This window comes from Bombyx mori, chromosome 3 (assembly GCF_030269925.1).
Source record: "Bombyx mori chromosome 3, ASM3026992v2".
Classification (NCBI taxonomy): Eukaryota; Metazoa; Arthropoda; class Insecta; order Lepidoptera; family Bombycidae; genus Bombyx; species Bombyx mori.
Window position 1 is genome coordinate 3,151,230 of NC_085109.1, and position 14,670 is coordinate 3,165,899.

General features: G+C 37.8%; 1 protein-coding gene across 1 annotated transcript; it reads right to left on the reverse strand.

Moving 5' to 3' along the window:
* Window positions 1-2,451: 2,451 nt before the first annotated feature.
* LOC101737106 (uncharacterized) lies at window positions 2,452-11,842 on the reverse strand. The gene is made up of 7 exons (XM_012690458.4): window positions 11,346-11,842; window positions 11,007-11,156; window positions 9,894-10,032; window positions 9,010-9,173; window positions 8,114-8,188; window positions 6,911-7,085; window positions 2,452-5,734 (listed from the first exon to the last, which is right to left on the reverse strand). Exons 1-7 carry the CDS (start codon window positions 11,464-11,466, stop codon window positions 4,567-4,569), a joined length of 1,992 nt encoding a protein of 663 aa, XP_012545912.1. The 5' UTR covers window positions 11,467-11,842; the 3' UTR covers window positions 2,452-4,566.
* Between the last annotated feature and the right edge of the window lie 2,828 nt (window positions 11,843-14,670).

Consider the following 14,670-nt stretch of genomic DNA (forward strand, 5'->3'; position numbering starts at 1 on the left):
TATAGAATGATATTTATGTTGAATAAATTATATATGTTTTACGTAGCAAGAACACAAGTCGTTACAATACGTTTTCCGCAGACAACAGAAGAATATGAATATTTAATTTGGAAACGGAATTGAAACATATTAATGTAATTTTTAAGTTTTTTTTTCTTTTCCTCTACATATTTATGTATATACGTACATACGTATATACGCTGCTTATATACTCAATACCACGATGTTTCCCAAGCATTGACATATCCTACTTTAAACTTTGGTTTTAAAGGAACCTTCTCCGTAAACAGCGTTATGACTCTGTCCTAGCATAACTAATGCTCATTTGCAACAATGACTTCTTACCAGCTAGGTGGCAGGTAGGACGACATGGATATTATTAAAGTTCTTATCAGTGTGCTTAATACGAGTTTTTTAACGTCCTCGATAGTGTAAAAGTTAACTTCTTTTTTTTTATTGCCCTTGTAGGCAGACGAGCATACGGCCCACCTGATGGTGAGTGGTTACCGTCACCCAAGGACTTCAGCAATGCCAGGGGCAGAGCCAAGCCGCTGCCTACCGATGCGACCTACTCATATTTGTATCGAGTTGTAACGTTCGCCTACGTTTGCCGCTAGGAGCGTTAATATTATTAATGTTCTTATCGCATTTCAGTGTGCTTAATGCGAGTTTTTTAATGGTCTCGATAGTGTAAAAGTTAACTCATATTTGTATGGAGTTGGAACTATTGCCTACGTTTGCCGCTAGAGGCGCTGTTCCAACTCTATACAATTTTGAGTTAACTTTTACGCTATCGAGAACGTTAGAAAACTCGCACTAAGCACACAGATAACTAGTAGCCATAAACAACAAAAAGACTAGTATAGCACTGAGTAGAACTAAATGTGGTCCAGATTTTAAATCAAATGACATCAGCATTCGAATACCAAGGACGGCTGTATTAAAATCATAAAACAAAACAGATTCATAATGAATTGGTTATTCACCTAAATACGGACAATCACAATATTGAAGTGAATTACATTAATACACACCTGTACAAATATTATGTTTACAACTCAAATACCAGTTTAAGTTAACTGAAGTTATCATCGGTTTTGTTGTTTTTAATTTTCTTTAAGAAATTTTACACGGAATAATTTTGGTGGAAATGATAATAAATCTGGATCTACTATTAGGCAATTTAAATTGTTGCATAAGGTCATAATGATCATAAATATATTCAACTGTTGTTTCATATTCATACGCTTGTTCGAGTATATTAAGCAGAAGAAACACACGTCATTACGGATTCTCCCGATCCACTAACGGTGCTTCTAGGTACCCCAAGCACCGGTCATCGTTCACGTCGAATCCGTCGCTTGCGACGAAGGGCTCGGCGAGTAAATTAACCCACAGACACAGCCCACTGAGTTTCTCGCCGGATCTTCTCAGTGGGTCCCGTTTCCGATCCGGTGGTAGATTCTGCAAAGCACGGCTCTTGCTAGGGTTCGTGTTAGCAACAACGTCAGGTTTGAGTCCCGTGAGCTCACCTACTCGCCCGGTTACACTGATATGGTCTCTCAAGACCATCAGCTTAGGTTTCAAAAAAAAAAGGAGAAACAAGTGTTAGACTCTGGTAATCTCAAACTTCTGCTAATGTGTTCTTTCATTAGTTTTTATTGCCATAATATAATGTATGCCGTTTTAATATTATAATTCTATGCCAACTTTCCCAATATTTCAGAAGACATGCTAAACAAGTAAACAATGTATGTCAAAGTATGTCATTGTTTAACATGTGCTACCATCTATGATTTTGTTCGAGAATCTAGGTAAGTTGGTACCTAGCAGTTGAACTTCAAAATATTACGGATTTCAAAGAAAGTAGTAAAATAGGTTTAAATAATGTTAATGTTATACAACTTATATAAAATATAAATAAAAAACATTTAAAAAATTTATCGGTATCTATGAAGGTACATATATATAAAGCTGTATATTTTAAAAAAACTTTATGCTCTTCCTTGCATACTTCATACGGTTTGTACAATAATCAAAGTACACATACCTATAGTAAAACCAGAGCTGGCTTTAGATTGGTACCCATTTCCTTTTTACCGCGCGCTTACTAGAGGGCGCTGTCTTTGATAAGATGTCTTTGAGTAAAATGCTGTAGACATTTTCTATTAGACTATCAACTGAAAGTTCAGTAGTAAGTAGGAATGTGATTAGAAATTATCAAAGAGTATTAATAGTATTAATACGCTTTTATTAGCTTCAGACGTATGTATGTTAGTATGTAACGAAATCTTTGAACATGTTTTTGACCCCCTTTAAATCGTCGGATTAACTCGAAATTTGGCATACTTATTACAACCAATGACTCAAACCAACTACCAATGAATCAAATTTTTAAAATGAAAAATATGGATTACCTTTTTTTAATTAAAATATAAAATAAAAAACAAATTACTTTGTCAATAAGTACTATAATATATTTTCGTTTTATCACTGACACATGAAAATATCACGCAATAGAAACTATTTATGTGATATTTTTCACAAATAACGCAAAAATACAAATTAATATAATATTGTGTACAATAATCGTTCCACACTTTCGGGAACTTGGTTAATTTTATTACATAAATCAGTATTAACTGATGACCAAAAACATAATGAATAACAAAGTAACATCTGACCAGAATAATAGTAATTATTAGTGTAGAGACCACGAATCGCAAATAACTTTTAATATGGCAACAAAGTATTCTATGTGCAGTCTTTTCAATTACAGTCAAATTTACAGAATATAGTTTTTTAACTAAACTAGATCATTAAATATTATAACATTTTAATTATATTATTACGTAAAACTATAAAAATCACGAGGGGACAAAATTAATACATAATCTAATTAAGTAACAATAAATCTAAAGAGATTTTGGGTTTAGTTGAGATCTAATTCGTCCAAAGTATAAATAAAACTCTCTTGTCTATTACAGTGCTTCATATGGCTTCATTATCTCTTTGGTATTCGCAAACTGTTTAGTTTATATGAGGTTTAAATAGAGAAACCGATCCTCAAGAAAAGGAAATAATAATTGCATATATACTGATCGCTTTTATGACCCGGCAATGTAAAGCAACCAGAAGTTTATTTGTGTTACATTACTTGTTATTATTAACACGAGTACTATTATTTTTATATTGGGTTGAAATAACGGTTCTCTTTCATCTAAGACATGTATTATAAAAACTGAGAATCAAATTGTCACATGACATCTGATGATTCTTAAAGGACTATTGCACAAACAAAATTAGGATTACATATTTGAAAATATTGTAGAATATTTTTTTATAGTAGTGTAGGTACACATGTATTATAAAAATTTAGATTCAAATTGTCACATGACATCTGATGATTCCTATAGGAATATTGCACAAACAAAATTAGGAATATTCGAAAATATTGTAGAATATTTTTTATAGTAGTGTAGGTACACATGTATTATAAAAATTGAGAATCAAATTGTCACATGACATCTGATGATTCCTATAGGAATATTGCACAAACAAAATTAGGAACATTCGAAAATATTGTACAATATTTTCTTTAGTAGTGTAGGTAGATAACTATAACTAAACATACAGAGAAACCTTTACTTATATCGATATATGGCCTCGTCTGAAAGGTAATGTAATATAAACTTTTTTTTTTAATGATTTGTACACCACTGATACGCGTTGACCGTGTTAATAACAATGTTTACTGGCTGCCAACCGTGAGTGGCCGTGAGCTTCGCTTTAATTAAATATTAATTCTAGTAAGCACTAAAAGTTCATATAGCAATAACAATATTAGCAAGCTGGTTTCTAAATAAGAATTTTCAATATCAATGCGTTAGGGCACATATTAATTCATTTATTAAATTCGGATAATAGTATAAATTGCGGTATCGACAATTTCATACTTATTGACATAATTTCATACTTTCAAGTATCAACGACAAATTCCGATTATGGCTGACACCACTGATAGATAATTTTTCTTTTTAGTCGTAGCATTATATATTCCTTTATATATAAACATATAATATGTATTTTTAAGATATGTATTTTATTTGACACATTCAGTATTCCATTCTCAAACTGCACACGGCTTAATAGTATCTAGACGCAATAAATAAATAATTTATTTACTAATTATGTTTAATTTTCTGAAACCATCACACAAGGTCACTGACCCCGTGCATCAGCTGGTTTTTATTTTGACTATTAATTATACGGAATGTTTCGACGTAATTTTAACCGACTTCAACACGTCCGATTTACTTAAAGAATTCACACAGGTTTCAAGATCCGGTGACGATAAAATAATTACATTAAAAAATAATTTTGACTCGTTTTTTTTTTTTGCTTTTAGATTTTTGTTATTATCGGTAACGATTCTATGACACCCGGTACTTTAATCACTTTGACGGGTCAAACGCCGCGATCGACTCACGCCGAAATTCGTTCGATACCAAAATATGATATTTTTCTATTGGTGATCGAATTCCATTACCGCTCGCGTATATTGATTCATCCACGCTTGTTACCGGCCGTGGCGCACGCATCCTTGAAGTTACTAACATTAAAAACACTAAAATAATCGTCGTGTATAAACCTTACGATGCTCTCGATCGGACACAAAAATGTATTGTAAATTTTCAAGTCATCTATTGGATCGACTACCCTCATAACGACATTGTGTTTCGCGTTGCAGAAACTAAGTTTGTTCGTCACGTCCTCGCCGTTGAAGACGACCCGGAAGTAAAAGTCCCGGGCCACGGCCTTTCTCTTCGCGTATTTGACCTCATCGCGCAGATCCTTCTTCCTGTACACTTCAAATATCAATCTCGAGGCGTACTGTATGTTGTAATATTGGTAATTGCTCAAGCCGAGGGCCAAGACGAGCGCCTGTAACGTCTTATCGTGACCGGAGTATATCACGAACCTGGGCTTGTTCTCCGATATCATGCGTATCATGTTCTGGACTATGTTGTGCAGCAGACCGTACGAGACGAGCAAGCCCCGTTTCCGATTGTGAATATTCTTGATCTCCTGCCGGTAGCTCCACTCCAAGTACGCGAACAACGAGAGAACGTGCTCTTTTTTGATGCAGAAGTCTTCGGTTTCGGGCGTCGGCTCCTTGTAGTCTTCGTCGAAGTCCGCATCGATTCTAGCGTCGTTCGGAAAATTAAAATCCGCGTCCAAATTCTTCTTCACTATGACTACGTCGTCGTACGTGTCGCCGGTATCCAAATATCTCTGCTGGTAATACAACAACTTCTCCCTCTCCATTTGGGCATCAAAATCTAAGGGCGCTTTCTTATCTTTCAGGTCATAGTATTTTCCGATGACTTCTCTGGCTTTCCTACCCACGTCTCCGTTTAAATCCACCTGATTGTTTATATAATCCAGTTCCATATTCAAAGTGTCGATGTCGACATCTAAGAGGTTTCTGGTTCCTGTTTTGCTTTCGTGTAGTCTGTGCCTTTTGTCTATGGTCAGTTTTGGTTTTTCGTGATTGGCTTTGTGCGTGCACGGCAAAGGGACATCGTGGCACATATAGGCAAGAAGGGCATCCCGTACGACATCCGCGTCTGTACGTTCTTGCGTCTCGAATAACACTTTAGATAACTTGCTGACCAGCTCTTTGATTGCGGGATGAGACTCTAAGCGATTCCTTGCTTGATTGTTGATTTTTCTGCAAATGTGACGGAATTTTCGAGATTTATGAACCGAATCAGCACTCGAAGCCACATACCTTAGGTCTGGCAACTTTCCACTATGGACTACTCAAAGCGTTGAACCTATTCCAGTAGACTCTCACCGCAGACTTTTAGCAGCAATTTTTAATCTTAGAACAACACTATTTTGTGGCCCAAGAACCATTCTCTTTGCTCTTTATTTATATACATATGTCACATATTCTTCTGAAATTAACAATTGCTACTCAAAGTCCGTCAGTCAGAGAAAATAAGCTGAGGCTAAAACGGCAAAAAAACAAAATTTCTAATATAGGGATAGCTAACAATAACAAGATCTGTTTCTGATCTGATCTGATTCGAAGTTGTCGTGGCCTAAAGGATAAGACGTCCGGTGCATTCGTATCGAGCGATGCACCGGTGTTCGAATCTCGCTGGCGGGTACCAATTTTTCTTATGAAATACGTACTCAACAAATGTTCACGATTGACTTCCACGGTGAAGGAATAACATCGTGCAATAAAAATCAAACCCGCAAAATTATAATTTGCGTAATTACTGGTGGTAGGACCTCTTGTGAGTCCGCACGGGTAGGTCCCACCACCCCTTGTATTCTGCCATGTACCAGCAAAACGTTTCGGTTCGAAGGGTAGATCGTTGTAAAACTGAGACTTACAACTCATGTCTTCAGGTAGGTGGTGGAATTTACGTTGTTGGTATCTATTGGCTACGGTGACCTCTTAACACCACTAAGCAATAGTGCGGGTATTTCACGTTCTCGATAACTTAAAACTTAACTCAAATTTGACAAACTCCATACTAAAGACACAGGTCTTAAAATCCACCCATGTAAGTAAAAAAACAACTAACGATCAATCTCATAAAGGGTGGATGCACATGATTTTTTTTTATTCCTTAGATGGGTGGACGAGCTCACAGCCCACCTGGTGTTAAGTGGTTACTGGAGCCCGTAGACATCTACAACGTAAATACGCCACCCACCTTGAGAAATAAGTTCTAAGGGCGCAGTATAGTTACTACGGCTGCCTCACCCTTCAAACCGAAACGAATTACTGCTTCACTGCAGAATTAGGCGGGGTGGTGGTACCTACCCGTGCGGACTCTCAAGAGGTCCTACCACCAGTAGAAAATGTCAAAGCGTATGTGTTCCATACTTGTCGATGGCGTGATGAGCGGGACAGGCGCAGTCCCTGAAGCAGAAGGAGACGCTGTGCGCCTCCCGACAGGCAGCCAGCCGCGCCCCCGCCCCGCCCCGCGCCGCCCCCCACCACGCCCCCGAAAGCGACAGGAACGTGCGGCGGTAGCGGGTGCTGTACGACACCGCCACACCTACACAACAATTTTACTGCTGAACTAAAAAACTGTAGAATAGGGATTGCAGCGCATAAAATAGGCGGTAGGCAGCGGCTTGGCTCTGCCCTTGGCATTGCTGAAGTCCATGGGCGACGGTAACCACTCACCATCAGGTGGGCCGTATGCTCGTCTGCCTACAAAGACAATAAAAAAAAAAACTTCCACTGTTCCAAAATCTTCTGGTCTAATAATAATTAATAACTAGCACTTTTATTACGTCTTGCTCATTTTTCAACCGTCTTCGCCATCTTCCAATTCTCTGACATTGTGTCTGTCATTCTCTTCTCCCTTTCTTTCCGTTTTCTCTCACTCCTTAACGTTCCGTTCCACACTCTTTTCATACGTTCCGTTCTTACCAATCCTACAAAACTCAGGAGACAAACACGATTTAGCACGCCAGTTTTTATTTTTATTTTTTTCTTGTAGGCGGACGAGCATACCGCCCACCTGATGTTGAGTGGTTACTGTCGCCCATAGACTTCAGCCAGGTTCAGAACCAAACCGCTGCCTACCGTTCTCTCCATAAGCCTCGTTTGAAGAAGGACATGTCATAGTGCTCGGGAATTACAGTGGAGAGCTCATTCCAAAGCCGGATAGTACGTGGCAAAAAAGATCTCTGAAAACGCACTGTGGTTGAACGCAGTGGCTCCAGATGAACTTTACTCCGGTGCCGGGCGGTGCGACGTTATAAACGAGATGATGGATTCATCTCAAAAAAATCCTCGGAGCACTCCCCGTGGAACATACGGTACAAACTACAGACAAACAAAGTCCCTCCGCAGACCCAGAGGTTCCAAACGATCGGTGAGAATGAGATTATCGACAATCCGAACGGCCCTCTTCTATATGAATAAGACAGAATACTTCTAGTGTTTTCGCTTCGGCTGCCTGTGAATTGCACACACTGTTTTTACGAGTCAAACCTTATAACATTCTGTAATACTAACTAAGCATAAAATGAATTACCAATTAATATTGAATTCGATAACAAAACTATAATTTACCTGTGTCCTTTTTTCCCTGTGGATCAATATTGTCTAATCCTAATTTATCTGCATACGCTGCCCTCAGAATGTTACCTGAAAAAATATTATCCTCTTATTAAGACACTGGCGACCCGCCCTCGCTTCGCTTCGGAAACATTAAATTTTGTTATTGATAGCTGAGTCCCGCGATGTTACCCCCGGTTATTGTCGTACCGCGGGCGAAGCCGCGGGGCGAAGCTAATCTAAAAAAATTAGCCTACGTTACTCCTTATATCATCAGCTACCTATAAGTGAAAGTCCCGTCAAATTCGGTCCAGCCGTTCCAGAGATTAGCCGGAACAAACAGACAGACAGACAAAAATTGTAAAAAAAATTATTTTGGTGTATGTACCGTATATATATTTATATGCATGTAGTAAAAAGAGCCAATTTCACTATTACAAACAGACACTCCAATTTTATTTATATGTATAGATTTCCTCAGCGGGGAAATCGTAAAAAATTACTGAACCTCAGACAACTTTTTGGACAATACCAAATATTCAGTTCTCAATCTCCTCCACTTGCATTCACGGTGTATAAAAAATAACCAGTATGCTCCATGTTTAAGTCACAAGAAACACTAAATTAGTTTTAAATAATAAATACTGCATCAGTCAAAGTCATTTCCGTGACATTTCCTAAAGGTCTATTCCGACTACGCGAAGATAAGCTCACAGGCTTAATTTTTTTTCCTCAAAAAATCTACTGCCGGGTCGGAATCGCGACCCACTAAGAAAAGCCGCCCAAAAACTCAGTGGGTTGTGTCTATGGGCTAGTTCACACGTCGAGCTCGGGTCAAAGCAGATGTCCCCATGCAAAGTTATAAAAACTTGTGGATGCAGATCCGATGTCCGATAAGTCCTTCAACTCACCCACAGTTATCATTTGCAGGAGTCCCCTTGGCGTCAACTGTCCCAGGGCACAGCTGGTCCCGGCCGCCCGAGTCGGCAGTGAAGGGAAATTGTGAAAAGGACCTGTTGAGGTCACCCACCACGCCCGACCTGACGCGCTTGCGTTAGCTACATAGTCTTCGTAACTACGATCAAATGAGGGTTTTAACTATATTTTTTATTTTTATTTTATTGTTTAGATGAGTGGACAAGCTCACCTGGTCTAAGTGGTAACAGGAGCCCATAGACATCTACAGCTTAAATGCGCCACCCACCTTGAGATATAACTTCTAAGGTCTCAATATAGTTAATACAGCTACCCCACACTTCAAGCCGATGCGCATTACTGCTTCACAGCAGAAACAGGCGGGGCGGTGGTACCTACCCGTGCGGACTCACAAGAGGGCCTACCACCAGTAATTACACAAATTATAATTTTGCGGATTTATGATTTTTATTACACGATGTTATTACTTCATCGTGGAAGTCAACTGTGAGCATTTGTTAAGTACATACGTATTTCATTATAAAAATTGATTCGGAAAGGGATTTGAACACCGGTGTATAGCTAGATACTAATGCACCGGACGTCTATACACATAAAAAAAGATTGGCAGACGTTGGGTGTACCCTTGGCATTGCTGATGTTCATGAGTGATGATAACCATTCATCATCAGGAAAGCCGTGTTCGTTCTATCTACAATGGCAATATTTTTTTTTGTTGTTGCTTAGTTGGTTCGGAGGCGCATTTACGTTGTAGATGTCTATAGGCTCCAGTAACCACTTAACGCCAGGTAGGCTGTGAGCTAGTCCACCCAAGCAATAAAAATAAATAAAAATAAAAACATTTTTTTCGATATCAAACCTTTTCAACAGTGGCGAAACAATTGACGAATCACAAGGTAATTTATCACCTCCTTTGAGATGTGTTAGTGGACCCCTATCTCCATGCCTGGTGATCACGAGCACACCATGCAACAACCAAGCATCCTCATCTACTGCACCTGAATTAATATGTTTAATTGTTATAAAGTACAGTACAATAAATAGACAAGCAAATACAGCAAAAACAATATGCCCAAATTCAACCTATTTTCTGTATGATGTGGCAAAATTTTACATGGTTTTAATTTTTTTAAATCACTATTTCCCATATTCTGAATTCTGTGATCTAACTTTGATGGAAATGAAATGCAAAACGGAACATGAGATTAAAATTTAAATATTTTCAGTGTGTCAAGATGGGAAAACCAAAAATAATGTATTTAAACTTAGAAAATATTGACATCATAAAAAGAAAACAATTTACATAACATATCAAAAAGCAAAGTTTATATTGGTATATTAAAAGATATTTATATATATACACATATCAAATAAAAAACCTGGTTCAAAACTATTACAGTGAAACATAGGTTTTTCAATAGACTGATACTTTTGTATAGTTTCACAAGTTACAATGTTAAAGTTAATTTTAAACTATAATTATGTAACTAAGGTATAAGTATCATTTACACACAGTTATTGAAATGACAAATTATTGAATTGTCTACTGCTGACAGTCAGATACTTATCCTGAAAACAATACTTTCAGTACAAGCATATTTTGCCAATTTAAAAGAATAATGACTACTACTTAATAATCTGCTTTTTATCTACAGGGCATCTCTATTAGGTACATACTCTGGCATAGATTATTGTCACCTTATAGGCACCCAAGAAAAGAGAAAGAAAGAAACCATTCATGAAGCTAGAATGTAATAAGATATATATCACTCGCTAAACTAAGATGACAAAATTTATAACAATTTTAATTGATTAATTAGTAAATATTTTCAGTTTATCAGTTATTCAGTATATTCATAAAATATCCAACATACTATGTGTATTTAAAATAATAAAACTATTGAAACGTTCAAATCACATTTTTTAAATTACATTTTATGACTTGGTTAGTTGTATTGTTTGTTTTACTTACCTTCTGAACCTCTCACTATATTATCAGCTGGATTGCAAGCTCTCATATATATCTTTCTAAACTTAACATCACTTTTTGATATGTATTGATCTTTATATATTTTCTTGGGTATGCTTATTTCTTCGCTCACCGACATGTATTTGTACATCACTAAAAATAATGAAATAAATTTTGGATTATTATGAGTTTATCTGGTGTTGAGACCTGACTAGGCTAAAGTAGGATTTCATACACGTATGCCCTGTGATTCGCCAGGCTGTTATCAGCGTATGATCTTCTGACCCATTTTTGTTTAATCAGAATATTAAGTTTTTTTTATCACACATTTAAAGTATTTACCCGTTATGAGAACAAAAATCCAGAGACTCATGCCGAGGTAACAATAAAAAGCTCTGTGATGAAATGAAAGCTTCATCATTTCACTCATTATTCTGTTTTTATTTGTGAGTACAGGCGGCATTTTTAGCTACTGCCCACTCACATTACTGCTTATAGAATTTCAATGTATATTGTATTTCTTTTTAGCACTATGGAAAAGGTAGGTACTCATTTTTGAAGACACAAATTTTCTGTTGCGAAGAAAACAAATAAAGCAAACTCTGTAAACAAAAATATGAGTTTGCAAACAACTCTAACTAAATTTTATCACTTATTTTTAAATTGTCTCTATTTCTGTGAAATTGACAACTGTCACTGTCTGAGCAAGTGGTGGGCTTAAATCGGATATGCAAACGTATCATAGCACACAATTTTTTTTCCCCTAAAAAACAAAATGTTGTTTTGCTGTACGAAACATGTTTTGACAGTCCGCAACCATGCCGCGTTTATTCTGACTGGTTATTTCTGACTGGTGGTAGGATCTCTTGGGAGTCCGCGCGGGTAGATACCACCACCCCACCTATTTCTGCCGTGAAGCAGTAATGCGTTTCGGTTTGAAGGGTGGGCCAGCCGTAGTAACTATACTGAGATCTTAGAACTTATATCTCAAGGTGGGTGGCGCATTTACGTCGTAGATGTCCATAGGCTCCAGTAACCACTTAACACCAGGTGGGCTGTGAGCTCGTCTACCCATCTAAACAATAAAAAAAGGGATAGTTTTTGTCATCGGGGGTTAGGATATTGAAGAACTAAATTTTAAATCTTGATACGAATTCCCTGTTGCAAGAAATCTTAATGTTACAACCAATTTAACGGCCGTCTGGTGTAGTGGTAAGTGTCATGGTCACTACACAAGGGGGTCGCGGGTTCGAATCCCGCCAAGGGAAGATATTTCTATGATAAATATAAATGTCTTTTCCAGGGTTATAGATGTATATTAAATATGTGTGTGTGTATAATAAAAATCTTACATTTATTTCCGTTATCTGGTACCTGTAACACAAGTTCTTTACGAACTAATCACGGGACCAGTTAACGTGGCATGACTGTTTCTTTTGGACTTATGCTATCGTAGGATTAGTTAAGTAATAGTTATACAATAGATATATAATAGACTATCGTAGGATATTATCCTGCTTTTGAATAAACGGTGTCATAAGGTTTAATATTGGATCAAACGAGATCGAATCCATTTATAGATAATTTTTGAAGTCTGCTGGTTCTAAATCACTCATAATGTTCATATTTGCTAACATTCCGCACAGCAATAAATATTTCCTCACCGATAATATTGTTTTTTTTTTGAGAAATTGAAACAAACAAAAAATGTGAGCCGTCACGGGCGCCTCGCAGATGTGGAACATTGACATTATTTTGTAAAAGTAATATGCAGAAAAGAACAGATTGTGATAGGAGCTAAATATGTCATAATGATAAAATAAAATAATACGAAAAAATAATTTGTTTTCAAGTAAAACACAGGTTATATGTACTGTAGTAAACCACACTGTATACACTACGGAGTATACACTATAGGTTTCCGAGCTCAGTGTAGCGAGAGAGATGGCTTAGTGCCGGATCGAGTGGGAAAGAATCGCACAGTCGATTGCGCATGGCGACGCGTCGCCGCGGCATGCGTCGCCACGCCAGAAATCGGTTTTACGTGCGGCTATAGATGTTTCACATCAAAAACAAGAACAAAATAAAACAAAAAAAAACAAAAAAATTGTTGTTGTCTAGACAATACTGGGGCCATCCTCTTGCGCAGATGACACGTCTTACTTCGTTGCGTTTAAACTGACAATTAATTCAGTAACTGAATTTAGAACAGTGTAATCAGAAGCTTCTAAATTTGCTTCTGAATTCAGTCGACTAAATTCAGCTAAATGTAATAAGCCTTTTATATGACTTACGCGAGTATGGTGTTCGCTCACGTGGCCCGCACACACGTAGACACCCTCCAATCCGTACAGTCCCGTTTTTGCAGGTTAGCCGTCTGAGGAGATTGGGTTCTGTAGGTGAGGGGCTATTTAAAAAGACTCTACTTCATGGTTAATATATTATATTGCAAATACTTTGTACATTAGTACACCATTACAATATTTTTATTTTTATAAAACTCTAAGATGTTGCTCTGACCGTGTCTAGATGAGAAGTCAATTGTCTTCGCTGACGAGAAGACAATCATCTGTTTTAAACATTTAAATAAACATTCCAATATTCGAAACTGTAATCTAACATGTGTCAAGTGCTGCCTGCCATTGCTTCCATATTCAAATTCCAACACCACTGACTACTCTCCGAATCCTGATCACGCAGGAGCCAGTCACTGTCGACGCCCCAGACACGTCCTTGTGGATAAATCAGATCCATATCCTTTGCATTTGACGCCTTCAGCTCTAATACTACGCGCCGGCTTAGGGACCCCGATAACCGTACTCGTCGATTTTTTTTATTGCCCTTGAAGGCTGACGAGCATACGGCCCACCTGATGGTGAGTGGTTGCCGTCACCCATGGACTTCAGCAATGCCAGGGGCAGAGCCAAGCCGCTGCCTACCGCTTAATACTCTCCACAAACCCTCGTTTCAAGAAGGACATGTCATAGCGCTCGGGAAACACCGTGGAAGGGAGCTCATTCCATAGCCGGATGGTACGTGGCAAAAAAGAACTCAACAAAGAGGTCGACATGCAACCTAACCCATGCATCAGCCAGCTAAGTTTCTCGCCGGATCTTCTCATCGGGTCACGATTTCGATCCGGTAGTAGATTCATTCGCGAAGCAGTTGCTCTTGAGTTGTTAGGTCTCCTTCAGAGGCATTCGGGTAGCTATTAGCAAATTTCACCTCTTCTGGCTGAGCTTTTACTCGCCCACCCGTCCTGGTGAAACGGGAAAGGCTTCCAGACCACCAGTAATCCTTCAATCATAAAAAAAGATACATGTTTTGCTTTACGAAATTTATCAATCTAGAATTTATGGAACTAAAATTATTTTCAAAATAGTTAGCGAATGAAGTTAATTTGAGTGAGTTAAGATTAAATAGTACGAAGTATGTATTGGTTGGATGAGATGAATTAAAACATCTCAATAAAATGGTAGCAATTGAGATTACATATACAGGGTGTCCCTAAAATTTGTGTCAAACTGAAGTTCAAAGGTAGACCATCACTAGGGCTATCCGAATCACTCCCATGTATGTTCCGCGATAGTTTTCGAGTTATGATTTATGATAGAGTGAATTGTCAATACTTTGAAGTTCCCGCAATTGATCAACGCGTTCATTTTTG

Coding starts and splice junctions, on each gene's coding strand:
- LOC101737106 (XM_012690458.4), bottom strand. CDS start 11,466: ATGCCGCCTGTACTCACAAATAAAAACAGAATAATGAGTGAAATGATG. Junction 10,033..11,006: donor TATAGTGAGAGGTTCAGAAG/GTAAGTAAAACA, acceptor ATATTAATTCAG/GTGCAGTAGATGAGGATGCT. Junction 8,189..9,009: donor CCTGCAAATGATAACTGTGG/GTGAGTTGAAGG, acceptor ATATTTTTTCAG/GTAACATTCTGAGGGCAGCG.